The sequence below is a fragment of the Marmota monax genome, unplaced genomic scaffold (genome assembly GCF_021218885.2).
Source record: "Marmota monax isolate L192 unplaced genomic scaffold, Marmota_monax_Labrador192_F-V1.1 WCK01_AAM20220418_F8-fsc00173, whole genome shotgun sequence".
Taxonomy (NCBI): Eukaryota; Metazoa; Chordata; class Mammalia; order Rodentia; family Sciuridae; genus Marmota; species Marmota monax.
In genome coordinates, this window is record NW_026694620.1 from 3,767,311 (window position 1) to 3,785,052 (window position 17,742).

Here is a 17,742-nt window from a genome sequence, read left to right on the forward strand (position 1 = left end):
AGTAAAATACAAAAAAGGGTTGAGGATGTGGCTCGGTGGTTTGAGTGCCCCAGGGTTCCATCCCTGGTACCAAGGGGGAAAAAAAAATAATTATAAGCATAAAAGGCTTAAACGTTTTTTCTCAAAACTCCTGGATACATATGCTGGTGCCTACAAAATGACCCCTTTTTAAAAAAATGACACATCAAGGCACTGACATAAGAAAAAATAAAAGAAAAGAATTAACTGATAAAATAAAATAAAAGAATTAAGTGATTGTCTGTGTTGTGAATTCCCGAGAAAGAAAAAGAGGGAGAGATGGTAAGGGGATTCACTTTCATTCACATAGTGAAATCTGGACTGACTTTCATATCATAAAAGGATAGGATAGGATAATTTTTCTACTTACCAATTCCATCATTTTGGAAATGATCATTCTGAGTATGATGGAGGCTTTTTCCCTTTAAAGAAAAAAAAATCAAAACCAATAAATTATAATTTGAACATGTTTAATATTAGAGAACAAGAACCCTTTTCCTAATCATATACAAATTAAATGTAAATGGCAACAATTAAAATTTAAAAACTGTGAGTCTATAATTAGTAGCTATTAGACTGCTTTGAGCCAACTTTCTTTTTATAAATAATAGGTCATCTGCCACTTATTCATTCAAACATGTTTTTTTATAAATAATAGGACCATTTCTGGTCCCCCAGTTTTTTCTTTTCCAAATTAAGGCTATCTAAACTTCTTTTCTCAATGAATTTTCTTAATTAAAAAAAAAAATATGCAACCTACATGTCTGAAACATAAACTTTATTCCTTTGTAGCTTCTTCTAAATTTTCTAAGAATTAAATGACAAAACGTAAAAACTGCTTTTTCAGGGAAAAATTTCAGTCTTCTATTTTTGAAGATGAAATCTTTAAAACAGTAACAGAATATAAACATGACTTGGGATTTATGGCATTTTGAATATGATTCATAATATCTGAAAGTACAAAATTTTCTAAAGGAACAGGAAAAAAGACTATCATAATTTGCTTGAGAGAATCTAGCTAATTGCTAGACAGTAATTTGGCAATATATATTAGAAGCATCAAAAATGCACATACAGGGTTGGGGTTATAGCTCAGTGGCAGAGCGCTTGCCTTGCATTTGTGAGACACAAGTTTGATCCTCAGCACCACAAAAAATAAATAAATAAACAAAGTAAAGGTATTTGTCCATCTACAACTAAAAAATGAATATTTTTAAAAATGCACATATACTTTAATCCTGGATTTGCTCTTTCAGGAATTTATCCAGATGAAATAATTATGGATTAGAGCACAGATGTTCATTGTGGCACAGTTTATATGTGTGTTAAATGTTTATCTGAATGTCCATCAATGAAGGATTTATTTAAAAAAAAAAGCAATGGCAGATTTACATACGGATATCTTTTTCTACCATTAAAAATGAAAACATTTGGGCAGAAACGATATTTGAGACACAATGCTCTCAAATTCTGAACTTTTTAAGTCTTTTTCTTCTTAATAAAAAAAATGTAACTAACACATGCTAAGTAAGCTGAGGAAAAAGTGGCACACTATGCAACTTACCTCTAGATATATACAAAATTTATTTGTACATAACATCAGAAAACTAAAGGGGATAATGTCTACAAGAGGATGAAAAATTCATTCTTGACCAAAGCAAAAAATACAATGACACTTAATTTATCTACACATGCAACTGTCAAAGATGTTAGATACTTAGAACATCAGTAAACACTGAAGGTTTAAAGTGTGTTGATTATGAGTGGATGAAGGTATCTAAGTCTTAAAAAGTCATAAAAAAAGCCAAAAAGAATGATAGTTGGCTAATGGTAGCCAGAAGAGAAAAATATTCATAGTGACTGGCAGCAGCTATAAAAAACAAACTTCTGAGAAACAGTGAATTGATAAGAAAGGAGAAAAAGGGAAAAGAAAATGGCAAACACTGAGATGTCAGGAGTAGGGGGTAAGATCAGAAGCAGAGCAATTAGAAGTGACAAGAGCAGCCAAAGGCACATACACTGACAGAAGAAAGAAAAGCCAGTGACACACAGAGAGAAGATAGTTCCAAGAGGGTAACAAACCATTTAGATTTTAAAGCCTCCAAACCTATCACTATGGCTTGCTAATGACCCATGAACAAGGGACAACTATGAAGAGCAAACCACAGAGAGAAAGCACAGCAGTTGGTCAGAATGTGGGAGGCTGCAGCACCTGAATGATGTGCACACTCTAAGCATGGGTCCTATGGACGTGATGTGTTATGTGGCAAAAAGGACTCTGCAAATAGAGTTAAAGTTGTGACTTAAAATAGGGAAAGTAGCCTGGATTATCTGGTTGGACCCTATCTAGTAATATGAGCTCTAAAAGCAGAGAAATCTCCCTAGCTCAGAAAGGTGCAGTGGAAGAAGAAATAAGAGATGTGGTAGAAGAAATTCTGTGGGACAGAAGGAAACAATGCACCGTTGCTAGCTCCAAGCTGCAGGGGTACCTCTGAGAAACAGCAAGAGGCTTCTACAAGCTAGGAATGCTAGTAACTGATAGCCAGCAAGGAAATAAGGATATCAGTCCTACAATTGCAGAAACTAGATTCTGCCAACAACCTGCATCAACTTGGAACCAGATTCTTTCCCAAGGCTCCAGGTAAGAATCCAGTCAGCCAACACCTCAATCCCCACCTTGTAAAACCCAGAGCAGAGAAAGCAAGTAAGCCAGTCCCAGCATCTGACCCAGAGAACTATGAGATGATAAACTGGTACTGTTTGAGTCCCTATGTTTGTGGTAACTTGTTACAGCAGCAATGGGAAGCTAATACAAAGAGTAACCACAGTCCAGGGCAGTCCTACCCTACACAACTGGAAGCTGCTGGACAAAAACATCAGCACTCTGGGTTGTCTAGCGTCTTTTAACTTAGAGCAGGAGATTCACTTAGTTTACTCAAAATAAACTGTTTGATAGCTTATAAATAAAATAATAATGTAGCACTAAGCTAGAGCTAACTATGTGTAAAAGTCATTCCAAAACTAACTCCTTTCTAATAATAAATCTCAGAAAGCATCCTTATCTTAGGCAGAACACTAATTAACATCAGGATTTTTTAAGCAAAAGTAGCTCATATCATCCATTGCTTATATTCAAATATAGTTTATATCATCTGCCACTTATTCATTCAAATATTTATTTTTTCATTTACTCACTTTTGCCCATTTATTCTTTCAACAAATGTTTACTGAGGGGCCCACCATATGTCCATCCTGACTACCAAGGTAAATAAGCCTGACACATTTTCTTATCACTGGACACTGAGACATAACATCAGCAGCTGGGTACCAATGGTAAAAAAAAAAAAAAAACTAACTAACAAACTAAAATATGTAAAACAATGGGATGGTCTTCAGAGGATACATTTTTAAACATGATCTGTCTTCTGGGTCATGTTCAAATGAAACTGGCCATATCTGCAAAGCTTCCAAACACTGCTCCCACCAAGTGCCCTAGAGAGTGCAGTGATGGAAGGCCACACAGGATCACCTCCTTCTAGGTCCCCTGACATTTTGCATCTTGGCTAAATCTTACCACAGAAGTATTAGGACAATAAAGCTCCTTGGTTTTTGCACAGCTATCACTATGTTTTGTTGTCAAATTAGTCCTGAGGAGGCATGCCCAGGAGCACTTTTAGCCATCATGCAACCTTGTAATGATTTTATTTACATGAACCTTATTGGGATTTTAAATTCTATTCTAACATTAGAGATTCTAACATTAGAGATACTGATTTAAAATATTTCTTATATACAGAATTGTGTTAAAATTAAGGAAACTTGAAAAAATAGAATGGCTCAGCATCCCATTTAAGAAATACCATCCTTTTCTATAATGAATTAAATCCCCCTTCATTAAGATTCTTGCACATGAAATAAAATAACTGGGATTTGTTTCAAAATTCTCCAGCACATACATGTGGAAGTGGTAGGATGGGAAAGCAGGACAGAGATGAAATAAGAATAAGCTGATAAATGATTTGGTTAGCCACTGACAAAGATGATAACATCTATAGAATCAGTGAAAAAGATTTTCTAGGGCTGGGGATGTGGCTCAAGTGGTAGGGCGCTTGCCTGGCATGCGTGTGGCCTGGGTTTGATACTCAGCACCACATACAAACAAAAATTTTGTGTCCACCGAGAACTAAAAAAAATATATTAAAAATTCTCTCTCTCTCTCTAAAAAAAAAAAAGAAAAGAAAAGCCTCTGATTTCTTGTTTATGTCTCTTTAAAAAAAAAAAGATTTTCTAAAAAGTTTAGGATATATTATTTTTTAAATTTGTGCTCTTATATTTTTTTAGTTGTAGTCAGACATACTACTTTTATTTTATTTATTTATTTTTATGTGGTGCTGAGGATCGAACCCAGAGCCTCACACGCGCTATGTGAGTGCTCCACCGCTGAGCCACAACCCCAGCCCCAGGATAAATTTTATGAGACAGTTTATTGAAAGCAAAACGCCACATTATGGGCCATAACCATTATTCATTTATCAGATACTTTCTTAGCACCTAGTATGTGCAATGAATGGGGCTAAGCACTAGGGGTCATAAAACATACAGAATAGGATTTTTGCCTTCAGGGACTTTTTGATTTTAGAAAAACAAATGGACTAAATATATATATTCTCCACCTTTAAAAAATAACAACAACAACAAAAGGCAAACTGCAGGGTCTTGCTTAAGGACTGTATATGTATGGCATCATGGCTTAAATCTAGTGCCAGCTATAGTAATTACTTGATGCTTACACAGCTCAAGTAAGAGTTTTGTGTAGTACTGAAGAATGTGCAAAGGGCTACAAGGTTTTGCGACATTTTAAATAAAAAACAATAAAATTAGGAAGTTTCTACGTAGGTACCCTACTCTTACATACCCTAAGCTACTTGCTGTCCCCTGTAGACATGTCACCTGTTCTCCCAAAGCACTCATCTTTTGTAAGTACTTGCTATAGTTTGGGTTTGGAGTATCCCCCAAATGGCTGTGTATTCAAGGCTTGGTCCCTAGCTTGACACTATTGGAAGGTGGTAGACCCTTTAAGAGGTGGGGCCTAGTAGAGGTCTTCAAGGCCATGCCCTTGGAGGAGACCATAGGACTTGGCCCCTTCCTGTTTTTCCTCTTTCACTCCCCAGACATAAAATGAATGGTTTTGCTCTGTCACATACTAGTGACAAGAAAAGCAACCATAGGCCCAAAGCGATGGGGCCAACTGATCATGGACTATAACCTCTAAAACTGTGAACCAAAACAAAACTTTTCTCTTCATAAATTGATTATCTCAGGCATTTATTACAGTAATGGAAAGCTTACTAACATAAAACTCTTAAGCTAAGCTTACTCATTTGTTTAAAAAATATGTCAAAGCACCTATTATGTGCAAGATATTGCTCTAGGCACAGACACTAAGGCAGCAAACAATACAAATAAAAATTTCTGTTCTAAGTTAATTTTTTACATTTTCCCTACTTTCCAACTCTCTCTATCCACTCACAAACTTCCTGAACAAGAGCTCCATGGTAGAAGTTGCCTTGAATCTACTTACTTCCTCTGACCATCATTCTTTTACCTCTTCCAACACCTGCCACAAGAGAACTGAGGGGCTAAAATTTGCTGATGTATGCCTCTTTAGCACCTGGCATATAAGATAAACTCATTTATGCAGAATGCTTAATCCTCTGATAATGCCAAATCATTAAAGCATTATTGCACATTATGTACATTTTTATTTACCAATAATATACAGCAGCAGTATGTTAACATAGAAAGTAGTTCTCAGCTTAATACCTATTTAGCCTAAAGACTTTCAAAACAAGCCACTCACTATTGCTGGCACATGAGGTGTAATAAAGTTCAATACTAACTCTTTTAATTCATGTAAATAAGTTTCATACCACACTGAGGACTATAAATGTATAAAAATACTAGAGTAAATACTATATGTGCCATTATCAGAACCTTCCTTTTAGGATGTTTTTTTAGACATTTTAGAATATTTTTTAGACACTCTAGAAAATAAGCCAACTGTCTCTGCCCAAAATAACTGCCATTCAAAAGCGGAAAGAGCCTCAACTCTCCCAACCCCATTCCCTCTGACTGGATTCTTCCTAAAGAACAAAAATGAGTCAAAAAATCAATCTTTAAGAAGCTGGCTAAATTTCCTCAATGTCAAATACCGTCTGAAATGAGTCGGTCATCAATGAAAGATTAGACTTATCTTCTTTATACAAATATTATTATTATAACATAATCCTTATAAATAATATGCTGTGTTATAAGATGCAGGATGTTTTAAACTGTGTTGTTTTATTCACATCTTAGCTGACAGATAAAACCAAGTCTATCAGCAGTGAGGACTGAGAAGGTATAGTACACAAAGGATACCACACATTTTCAGATACTTTTTTTAATGTATTTTTTTTTAGTTGAGAATGGACACAATACATTTATTTTTATGTGGTGCTGATTGAATCCAGTGCCACACACGTGCTAGGCTAGAGCTCTACCACTGAGCCACAACCCCAAACTCAACTTAAAAACTTTTGGAGGATGATTACGACCTTAAGTAGGTGGTAAAAATGCACTGTATTTTTATTACATGCCAAATCTAGACAAATTACTTGCAGAAACTGCTGGTCACCAAATGCAGTCTTCAATTCTGAAGCTTAAAGTAACTTGCAACCCAATAAACTTTGATGCTGTAGCGCTGTTCTTACCCTTTCAACTCTACAGCTTCATTAAGGGAGGCTTTACCTTGGGTGGTGATTGCTGCTGCTTGTTGCTATTTCCTGAATTCTGCAGTCTTAGTGCCCGGGGAATAAATTCAGGAGCCAACGGATTCAACACATATGTCTTCTTTAGTTCTAAAGCTTCTAACTGAGCCTTGATCTGTTCAAATGTGATCCCATGTAGACTGTTATTTTCATGACACAGGGCAATAAACCGCTCCCAAAACTTCCTACAGAAAAGATTTACAAGATCAGGATGAGACCACAGAAATGAATATAAAAGTGACTAAGGATAATTTCAAATTCTGTCTCCCCCCAGTCCCAAACTCTTAAATCCAGTAGTCATCTCATTATGATTTAGGTGCAATCTTCCTACGACAATCACAAGATTTCAGAAATTTGGTGCTTAAACTAGAGCCATGCCTCATAAATAGTATGATACATAGAAATAGGCTTGCACAAAATTTTGGCTCATCAATGCAAGTAACATAATCAATGTTCAATTATCAGTGCCGATACAGAATGATGTTTTTGTTATACACATAACAACCAAGGATTTCAAAGCTGATAGTAATTCAATGTATAGAAAGTTAAGTACTTCAGGGCACAGTCATAAATACATGTTTTTCTTCACACACCATCAACCATGCTTTGGACAACAGATTGCATATATAACAGTGGTTCCCTAAGATGTTATCACCTAGAACTGGGACAGCTATCTTAGTTTGGGTAAATATACTCTAGGATGTTCCCATAATGATAAAATTACCTAACAATGCATTTGTCAGAACATATCATCAAGCAATGCATGACTGTAAGTACATATTACATATACATATATATAATGTAATACAATTTATATGATTCAAGTTAATATGTATATATTTTTATAACTTATAATGTCAAAGTAGCTTGGTGCTAGATGACCAAGAAAAGCAATTCAGAAAATAAATTTGTGCCACAAAGTACATAATTCTCATGAGGATTCTATAAAAATAACAAATAACCGTCTGCAGCCAGGTGTGGTGGCTCATGCCTGTAATGCCAGTGGCTCAAGGGGACTGTGAGTTCAAAGCCAGCTTCAGCAAAAGCAAGGCACTAAGCAACTCAGTGAGATCCTGTCTCTAAATCAAGTACAAATTAGGGCTGGAGATGTGGCTCAGTGGTCAAGTGCCCCTGAGTTCAATTCCTGGTACCAAAAATAAATAAATAAAACAGCCATCTGCTCCTATGTTCTTCTCTTACTTAGCTGATGCTTGTCATAAGCACATCTTATAACATTGACTAAGTTATGAGTGTTTAAAAATTATGTAAAATACAGGGAGTTGGAATATTAATTTTAATGTTGATTATCTCCTAATCAATATGTACTAAAGAAAAATGCACTCAAAACTTATTGCAGTTGCATATTGTTATTTAAAAAAATTTTTTTTAGTTGTCGATGGACCTTTATTTTATTTATTTATATGTGGTGCTGAGAATTGAACAGAGGGCCTCACACATGCTAGTCAAGCACTCTACCACTGAGCCACAATCCCAGCCCTTCATACTGTTATTCTTAAAGTTTTGAAAACAGATCTCTAAATACTAAAAATACTAAATACTTATTATAAGAAACATATAAAAAGGTTTTACATTTTAAATGACTATTATAATATGTATACCTATGTTTAATATGAAGTTCAAATAACATTTTATTATGCTATAAAAGATAAGGCATGGCTTCTTCCAAAGCTGATATCCTGGTGTCCAGGTGGACAGCAAGTAACCAAGATGGCTTCAAGAAGCATAAATGGAAAGGTTTATAAGAGTTAGTTTAGGAATTGGGTTATTAATATATTCACAAAACTTTGCTGAGTTAAATGCTGAACCAACCATGTTTTCCTTATAGATGTGTATACACTCTTTTCAAACTTTTCTTTTGCTTTGTTTTTAACAGTGCTGGGGACCAAACTCAGTACCTAGTACATATTATGCAAACACTTTACTACTGAGCTACAGATCAGCCCTCTTTTCTAATCTTTTAAATATGGGTTTAAGCATAGGTCCAGCCACTGGGATTACAGGTAGCTCAGTGGAAGAGCACTTGCCTAGCATGCCTCAGGCCCTGAGTTTGACGCCCAGTACCAAAGAAAGAAAGAAATATGGTCCAAAATAAATTTTAGGCATATATGTAACAACAGAAAAGTAAAACATACCACAAAATATTAAATATTTTGTGCTTTCTGACTATAAGACACAAAAGCTAACAAGAATTACTCAAGCTACTGTAAATGTGTGTTGCAAAGAAATGTACACTGAAAAGTTGTATTTTTATTCTGAAGAACCCTTCTGAAGAAATCAAGTTTCTTTCTCATTATAACATGAGAAAACCTGAGGAAGGTTATCTCTAAGACAGCACTCAGAATCAAAAGTCCATAACCTTCCACTCTCTTTGATTGGAACAGCCACAATATTCAACTGTATGGATATTTATTAACATAATTCTACTTCATACTGTACTGATAAGGAAGAGTTTAAGGTTTATTTTTCAGTCTAACTGGTAAAAATATTAGTTCCATAGAGTGGTATTTCACTTTTGTGTTGGACTTCCAAAACAAATAGGACAAAGAAAAAAAATGGATTGGCTCTTACTCTCTAGCTCAGTTTGTAATATCAATTCAATATTTTCTTTTCCAGCTTAGGCAGTCCAAATGCCAGATCTTGTTTTTTTTTTTTTTTTTGTTTTGTACTAAGGATTGAACTCAGGGATACTGAACCACTGAGCCACATCCCCAGCCCTATTTTGTATTTTATTTAGAGAGAGGGTCTCACTGAGTTGCTTAGTGCCTTGCTTTTGCTGAGGCGGGCTTTAAACTCACAATTCTCCTATCTCTGTCTCCAGAGCCACTGGGATTACAGGTGTGCACCACCATGCCTGGCTGGTCTATGTTTGAACTACCTTCTTACACTCTAAACCCTCCTTCTATTGCCCTCAATGACCTTAGCTGCATCAAACAAGATCTGAAGCAACACTGAATTAAGCAGAGCCATCAAAGAACTTCACACTTTATAAGAGAAGCCAGTGGCTCAGTGACAGAGTCTTTGTCTAAAAGATCCTATGGAATAAAAAAAAAATTTAATTACCTTTGAGCTAAAAAACCTCATTTTAGAAAAAACGCTAAATACTATAAATTAATCAAGTTAGCCGAGTTCCAAAAGTAATCTGAAATTTATATTTCAAATCTGGCTTGTCTTCTTATTCTGCCATTGATAGAGCAAATAGATGCCTGGTTCTAGCACCCAGTAACTGAGCTGACTCCAGCAAATTACTTATCCTATCTTTATACCTCAATTTCCACATGTGTAAAAGAGGGCATCAGCAATATTACTATTACCATTCCTTATTATTGAAAAGACTATTTCTCACTTCTAAACTTTCAGAGAAATATATTTTTCCTTCAAAACTTCTACATTTTAAAGCTAGAAAGAATTTTGTTTTTTCTCTTAGTGAAGGCTCTTTCCAAGACTATTCACATTGCCTATGAATTCCCAAAACTTTACTGAAGTGCTACGCATGGCATGATGAGGCATTCTGAACACTCATCACTGGAAGACCATTTGAGAACTGACTATATTCATAATGAGGCTAAGAATTCACTAAGGTTATGTAAAGCCTTCCTAATTCTCAACACCTTCCCTAAATTGTTTATGCTTACCATTTCTTTCTTCTAGTTATATTGGTTTGGGAACCCAAATATGTTTTCATTGTAATATAATTTCAGGTATTTCAAAGGACATGTCCTTCCTTTTAATCACTGAACAAAAACATGAATACAAAGTTTGGTTTGGTTTTTATGTTAACCTTTTTCTAGGATCACTAACAGAATACTGAAGAATTACTTGAATAAAAACTGATTTTTAAAAAAATCAGGCTGGGAGGATGGGATTGTGGCTCAGCAGTAGAGTGCTTGCCTAGCACGTGCGAGGCCCGGGGTTCGATCCTTAGCACCACATAAAAGTAAAATAAAGATATTGTGTCCAACTAAAAAAAAAAAAAAAAAAAATCAGGCTGGGCCGTGGCTGTGACTCAGTGGTAGTGCGCGCTTGCCTAGCATGCGTGAGCCAAGGGTTCGATTCTCAGCACCATATACAAATAAATAAAATAAAGAAGGTCCATCAACAACTAAAAAATATTTTTTAAAAAATCAGGCTGGGATTACAGCTCAGTGGTAGAGTACACGTGAGGTACTGGGTTGGATCTTCAGCACCACATAAAAATAATAAATAAAATAAAGGCATGTGTCCATCTAAAACTAAAAACAATATTTAAAAATAAAATAATTACTTGATGTCCTAAGATCACTACAAGATCCCTCTACATGTTTACATTTCCCCCAAGTTAATGAAATGTGCTAATGAAGAAATTCAATTAAAGGAAAGAAATTTTCCCCTTATACACAGCAGAGTAGGGAAATGTTATCACCATGTTACCACCCTCCCCTGTCAGTGCAAAGTGTAGATCTATTGTGTATTCATCACTTCCTGGGAAAGAGCCTGAACCGTGAAGTCAGTCTGACATCTGTCTGAGTGAACCACATAATAGCCTTGTCACGTTGGGCACTTATTTAAACTCTCTGGATTGGGCTGCTATTTCAAATGCAAATAAACTAGCCACATTGCAGAACTGTTGGGATGACTGAATCAGGCAATGTGTGCAAGGCACATAACCTAGCACGTGGCAGAAGGAGAGCTGTCAATAATCGGTTGCCACAGTGTTAGCATCTGCTAGCATGGAGAACAGGGTGGAGAGAAGTTTACTACATTTATTTCAGGCTAATAGAAAAAATCCCATTTAAAAATAAAACAAAAAATATATATAACTGACTGATATATAACTGACTTTATACAAAAATCATTCCTTGAACTTGATTATAATCTAGGAATATTATGCTAATATTTTTATAAATATCAAATGAAAAGTGAGGGAGAGTGTTCTTCATTTTTATAGGACCTGAAAATCACATTATATTATCCAGCTTTACTTGCAGTGTGAGAGTAAGTTAATTTCTAATGAAATTAACAAGATTAAAGTTTAAACATCTGTGTCTCAACCATCAACTCAAGACTACAGTCACAATTATTATTCCCATTTAGTTACGGAATGTATGATCCCTACCCCCACACACACACCATTTATTATTTCCCTGAAAATATTTTGCTTAGCAAATAAATTAATTCGAGGTTCTTGGCATATTCCAGCTAAGAAGATAAAACATAAGCAACCAGAAGACCTAGTTTCAAGTTAAAAATTAGCCCTGGACAATTTGACAGAGTGACTTCAGGAAGAATTCTTCATTTATTTGTTCTGAGAAAATAAGAATTCGTGTCAGAGGAGGGATAAGAAGTGCTGACCTCATTCAACTGACAGCATGATACGGCTCAATGAAAGGTTTCTTTAAAAATATTCAGGTTCGTAAATATTTGCAGTTACTTATACAGCCCAACAGTGATGTAGCTTCACACTATACTCATGACTCTTCTTTCCCCAAAAGTGTCTAGTTGTTCTGTCATCCTGTTCTATATATGTTTTAATATAATAAATTTTAATCAAATTATATACATTCTCACCAAATGATAACTAAAACAACAATGGAAAAATACCACAGCAACATCCTAACCAAATACACTTTCAATGGACATAAAGTAACTAAAAAATAAAATTCTCATGATGAGAGTAAAACTTATTAATACATGTAGTTCTACTCATTTGTAACCTGGAAAGTAATATATTCCTTTCCCTACAGCTTGTCATTAGTGACTCCAAATGAATGGCAATCTATTTTTTAAATGATAAATTAAGGACATGTTAAAACAAAACTGTAGATAACATCATGATTCCTCCAAGCTTTGTTATTTTTAAAAGAAAGTTATTTTTCCTAATGTAGCCATACATTATAATCATTTACTTGATTCCTTTGTGAATAGCTTTCCCCTTTCAAGAAAATTAACTTCTTTTGGAGTCTTAAACTAATACATGAACCTTATTCTTAAAGGTCCCAAATTGACCCTTTCTCTTAGAAATTTTTTTCCTGCTAAATATGAAAACAGGCAGTTAATTTTGCCACACCTACACAGAACAGAAAACATGATTTCTAAAGAGTCATGTCCTAACAGTTTTTTCTACTTTGATTCTCACATGTTAAAAAGAAACAATTAGGGGCTGGAGTTGTGGCTCAGTGGTAAAGTGCTCGCCTAGCATGCATGAGGCACTGTGTTCGATCCTCAGCACCTCATAAAAATAAAATAAAGATATTGTGTCCACCTAAAACTAAAAAATAAACTAAAAAAAAAAAAAAGAAACAATTAGCCAAGGCAGATTTGGGAATGTCTAAATTTCTTTCTATATTTTGAACTTACTGTGAAAGATATTACTGCACATATAAAATTTTAAGTAATCTCTAATGAATGTCTTTATTTCTTTCTTTCTCATAAGGAATATTATAAATTTCTGTTCAAATGCCTTTAGAAAAAATGTTGACACAGATTTTCAATACTCCAAAGGACAAATAGGACTGGCCTCATACAGTTTAAATTTCTATTAACTAGTAAAAATCACAAGAATAGAGAGAAAACTTTTTGTTTCGGTTGATATTTAAACCACATTTTAGTAGAACTGTTCCTTATAACTACAGCCTAATGAATGTGAACAATCCTACCTAGAGACAAGTAATGGCCACTTCTAACCCCCTTTAATTTTAATATCCTCTGAATTTACCAGATGCAAAGAATTACCTACGTTGAAGTATTGAGAGAAACTACTACAAAGGGAATTCATAAAAAATTGAAACTAAAGTAACAATAAAAGGGGACGGGAAGCAGGCAATACAAAATTCAGCCTCCCTGCCGCAGTCTGGCTGGGCACAAAATAACCAAGCCGCCTGGAGGCACTTTTAGGTTCAAACAGGAACTCCTTTATTGCCCGAACTTCCCCCGCCACCCACTCGGCCCTTCCAGGAACACCACACACCAACTGGAACTCCCTCCCCCAGGCCTTCACCAACCAACTGGAACTCTCTAGGAATCCCCCTCTAGGAATCCCCGCAAGAACTCAACCAGAACTCAACAGGAACTCAAAAGTAGTGAGCACCCGGACAGCAGGGGTCTATATATGTTTCAATCCAGCATCATCCAGTCACAGCAATTATACACAGCTTAACTTAATTATCATCATCTTAATGGCTCCCTGGCATCACCTCTCAACCATTCCTTCTGGCAAAATGCCAGGGGCCATTCCGCTGTGGCTCTCAACACCTCCATCAAAGATACACCAATGCAAAACCACCCCAAACCACCCAGGCTCCTAGTACTAGCTGCTCCTCTTCCTGGACACTTCATAGCTCTTGTTGCCAAAGTTGGCTTCTCAGGAGGCCAGCTCTGACTGCATCAAAAACCAGTCTGCCTCATACATTCATGTCTAATTCCTCTTATTGTCCTGTTTCTTTTACATTATACTTACTAAATAAAATACTATACAAGAGCTGGGGTTGTAGCTCAGTGGCAGAGCACTCACCTAGCATGTGCGAGGCCCTGGGTTTGATCCTCAGCACCATATAAAAATAAATAAATAAAATAAAGGTATTGTGTCCTACTACACCTAAAAAATAAATATTTTTAAAAATACTATACAATATTCTTATTTAGTTCACTGTCAGTCTTTCTTTACTCCCCAATAAAACATAAGCCCACAAGGGCAGACATTTTTGTCTGCTTTGTTCATTGATGTATCTCCAGTGGATACAAGAATGTTTAAAACAGAGAAGGCACTAAGGAAGTATCTGCTAAATAATGATTAAATTAATGAATACACAATTATGCATACAATGAATATACCCAAAGTAATATACTTTTCCATTTCCATTGAAGCCTGATTTTAATTAGCCAAAAGGTCATAAATATACATGTATACACAGACATACAAATTACTTCACATTTCCCCCTTTAATATGTCAATCAGTAACATGATTACCTGCATCTTCCAATAGAACACAGAGCAATGGGATCACCCACCACAGCAACCAGGGACTGCGCTCTTGTGATGGCAGTGTTGAGAAGCTTGTAGTTAGATAAAAAACCATAATCTAAGTCTTCTGTGGAATCTTCCAGAAGTTGCTCTTTCTTTTTAATTGGTGTCTGTTTATGCTTACAAGTATGTCTTGTCCGTACTGTGCTAAGAAACAAAACTCTGAATTGCTTTCCTACAAGACAAAATTTTTTTAAAATGCTTGAGATTGTCATTCTGAATCACTGATTTAATAAAGCATTGCATTTTTAAAAATATAAGTGCTAGATAATAAATGGTGAGGATGCTAGTGGCAATGTAAAATGGTGAAGCCATTCTGGAAAACAGTGAGGCAATTCTTCATTGCTGGTCCAGAAGTGATCTACGATCTCTTAAAGATCTAATATCTTTTATAAGAATTAAAAATTAAATGTGAGGGGCTCAGGTTGTGTAGCTCAGTGGTAAGGCACTTGCCTAGCACAAGTGAGACACTAGGTTGGATCCTCAGCACCACATAAAAATAAATAAATAAAGTAAAGGTACTGTGTCTATCTACAAAAATCAAATGTGAACACACTTTAGGCCTTAAGCATTTAATAACTTACTTTATTCCAATTAATGCTTACCTTGAACATTTAGCACCCTTTCCACATTAACATCAGATAATCTCTTTTTTCGAAGTTCAGCACGTATCCTGAACACTTGATCAGCATATGGAGTCACCACACCAATACTGCCATCATCCAACTTTCCCCACGCTACTGGCCACTTCCTTCTTAACTCTTCTACACGTTCCACCACTTCAAATACCTTTAAACACACACATACACACATATTAAAGTTTTTACCAGTGTTTGGAGAAAGAATACAGTAAGTGAAATAGATTTATAAAGGATCCCATTTTAGCAAAAGCCATTTAAAAAAATACCTCTAAATGGGAATTATGTTTTGCTGGTGTGAACAAAGTGATAAAAATAAATTTATATTCACATTTTAAACAGTAAAATTCTATAATAATGTAACCAGTGAAAACCTGAAAATAAGAGACAATGTAATTGGCCCACATCCTTCACCTAGCTCCATGCTTAACTGGGAATAGGCTCAAGCTTCTGTACAGAAAGAAGAACAGGAAAAGGATACGAAATTAGGAAAACAAGTCCTCACATAACCAGTGCTTCTTAGTCTGCTCCCACCAGATTAGGCTAATGAAACTAGCCAACTAGAAGATTCCTGTAATCAGTGTACCATTAAGTCCCAACAATACAAGCAGGGTACAGCAATGCCTTCTCTACCACTGAGTAAGTACGTGGACCAGCCAATAACCATCAGCTGACACCAAATACAAATTTACATCAGAGAGAGACTTTCAGAATGCATAGCCTTCTTGTGGCACAAGTTCAGCTAGGCCATTTCATTATCTTTACAATAAAATAACAATATATTTTATGCAACTGAATATTTTGGACCCTACTTACTGGATTAAGATAGGGTTTTTAGTATAATTTGACCTATTTTAACTTGATGAATTAATCAAATAATTTCAATGTATGGCATAGTGGGAAATACAAAGATTAATAAAACATGTTCCTTGCCTACTAAGCAATTATGATCTATTTACAAAACAGAGCGCTAATTGTGTGTGTGTGTGTGTGTGTGTGTGTGTGTGTGTGCGCGCGCGCATCAATCCAGGGTCAGGCAAGACCTGAAAAGCATACAGCAAAAAGAGAAATTTTAAAACATGTCTTTTAAGTACTACTTCAACTTTTGAGATGGGGTCTTGCTATGTTGCCCAGGCTAGTCTGAAACTTGTGAGCCCCAGTGACACTACCATCACAGCCTCCCCAGTAGTTGGGACCATGGGAGCGTGTCACCTTGCCTGGCTTAAGTAGACAATTTATTTGCCATTTAATAATATTTATTTGAATTTATAATTTAGAACAAATTGACAATTTTTGTCTTTTCAAGACCTTGAGGATTATTGGCTGGGAAGCAGTTCCTGTTTCTAGATACAAATTCAATGAATGACTACAGGAGATGGGGATCAGGGAATAGGCACTATAGTTGTCTACTATTGTAATAATGATACACAGCAGGGCATCAAATACACAGGCTGCTCAAGGACTCTAAATAACAAACCAGACTAAACACTGGTTGGTATTCTCACTATGGGTAACAAAAAAGGGTAGGGTTAAGTATATTACAGTAAAGAATAAAAAAGAAGCTGGTTTTACCCATGTGACTAGACATAGAGGAAGATAAAACTTGGGAGACACCTCTCCTGTGTCCCCTGCCACAGAGATCCTATCACTAAGCAACACATAATCATTTCTCCACTTTATTCCTCTGATCGCTGCGCAGCCTTAGATTCTTGACAGCATAAAACTGTAGTTCAGATGCTGGTATGAGAAGCTTGGGGAAACCTCTCCCAAACAAGTATCCATGAAGCTGGCCAGAACAGGTAAAGGCTCTGGAGATTGATCAAAGAGTTCAGAAGAAAGTAAAAAGCATTTACTCAATAAAACCTGCAGAACTCAGTAAGCTAGGTGCTGCACTCCACCCCCTGCCCTCTTCACAGCTCTGTCTCATAGGACTGTCTCTTCAGGCAACTTCTATCTTGGCAGTTCCCATCTCCCTTAGTTCCCTGGGGTAATGGAGCTATTCCTGGTGGTTTGGCAACCTGTAAACACTGGCAGATCTTATTTTATGTTGCCACACACTGCAGAAGGTTGAGCAGCTGGAAGTAGACAGTGCCTATTCCCTGATCCCCATCTCCTGCTACACAGGGAAGCCCAAAGTGGGACAGTGGGTGAAAGTGCAGCCCCCCTTTCCTGTACAGCTCTGCATTGGATGAGAGCTGATTCAATGTGTTTGGTAGCCAATGACAGTTCCCATCTTCCCCATTTCCCAGAACAGACTCCC

At 36.1% G+C, this 17,742-nt stretch overlaps 1 protein-coding gene across 3 annotated transcripts in view; it reads right to left on the reverse strand.

The window, feature by feature from the left end:
* The window catches only part of Helz (helicase with zinc finger), a 165,388-nt gene that overhangs the window by 42,110 nt on the left and 105,536 nt on the right, over window positions 1-17,742 (reverse strand). For all 3 annotated transcript variants that reach the window (XM_058572203.1, XM_046422612.1, XM_046422611.1), the window contains exons 22-25: window positions 15,450-15,633; window positions 14,791-15,019; window positions 6,808-7,012; window positions 389-440 (exon numbers count right to left, since the gene is read on the reverse strand). In XM_058572203.1, the coding sequence (XP_058428186.1) occupies window positions 389-440; window positions 6,808-7,012; window positions 14,791-15,019; window positions 15,450-15,633 (670 nt within the window). The remainder of the gene's footprint in view (window positions 1-388; window positions 441-6,807; window positions 7,013-14,790; window positions 15,020-15,449; window positions 15,634-17,742) is intronic.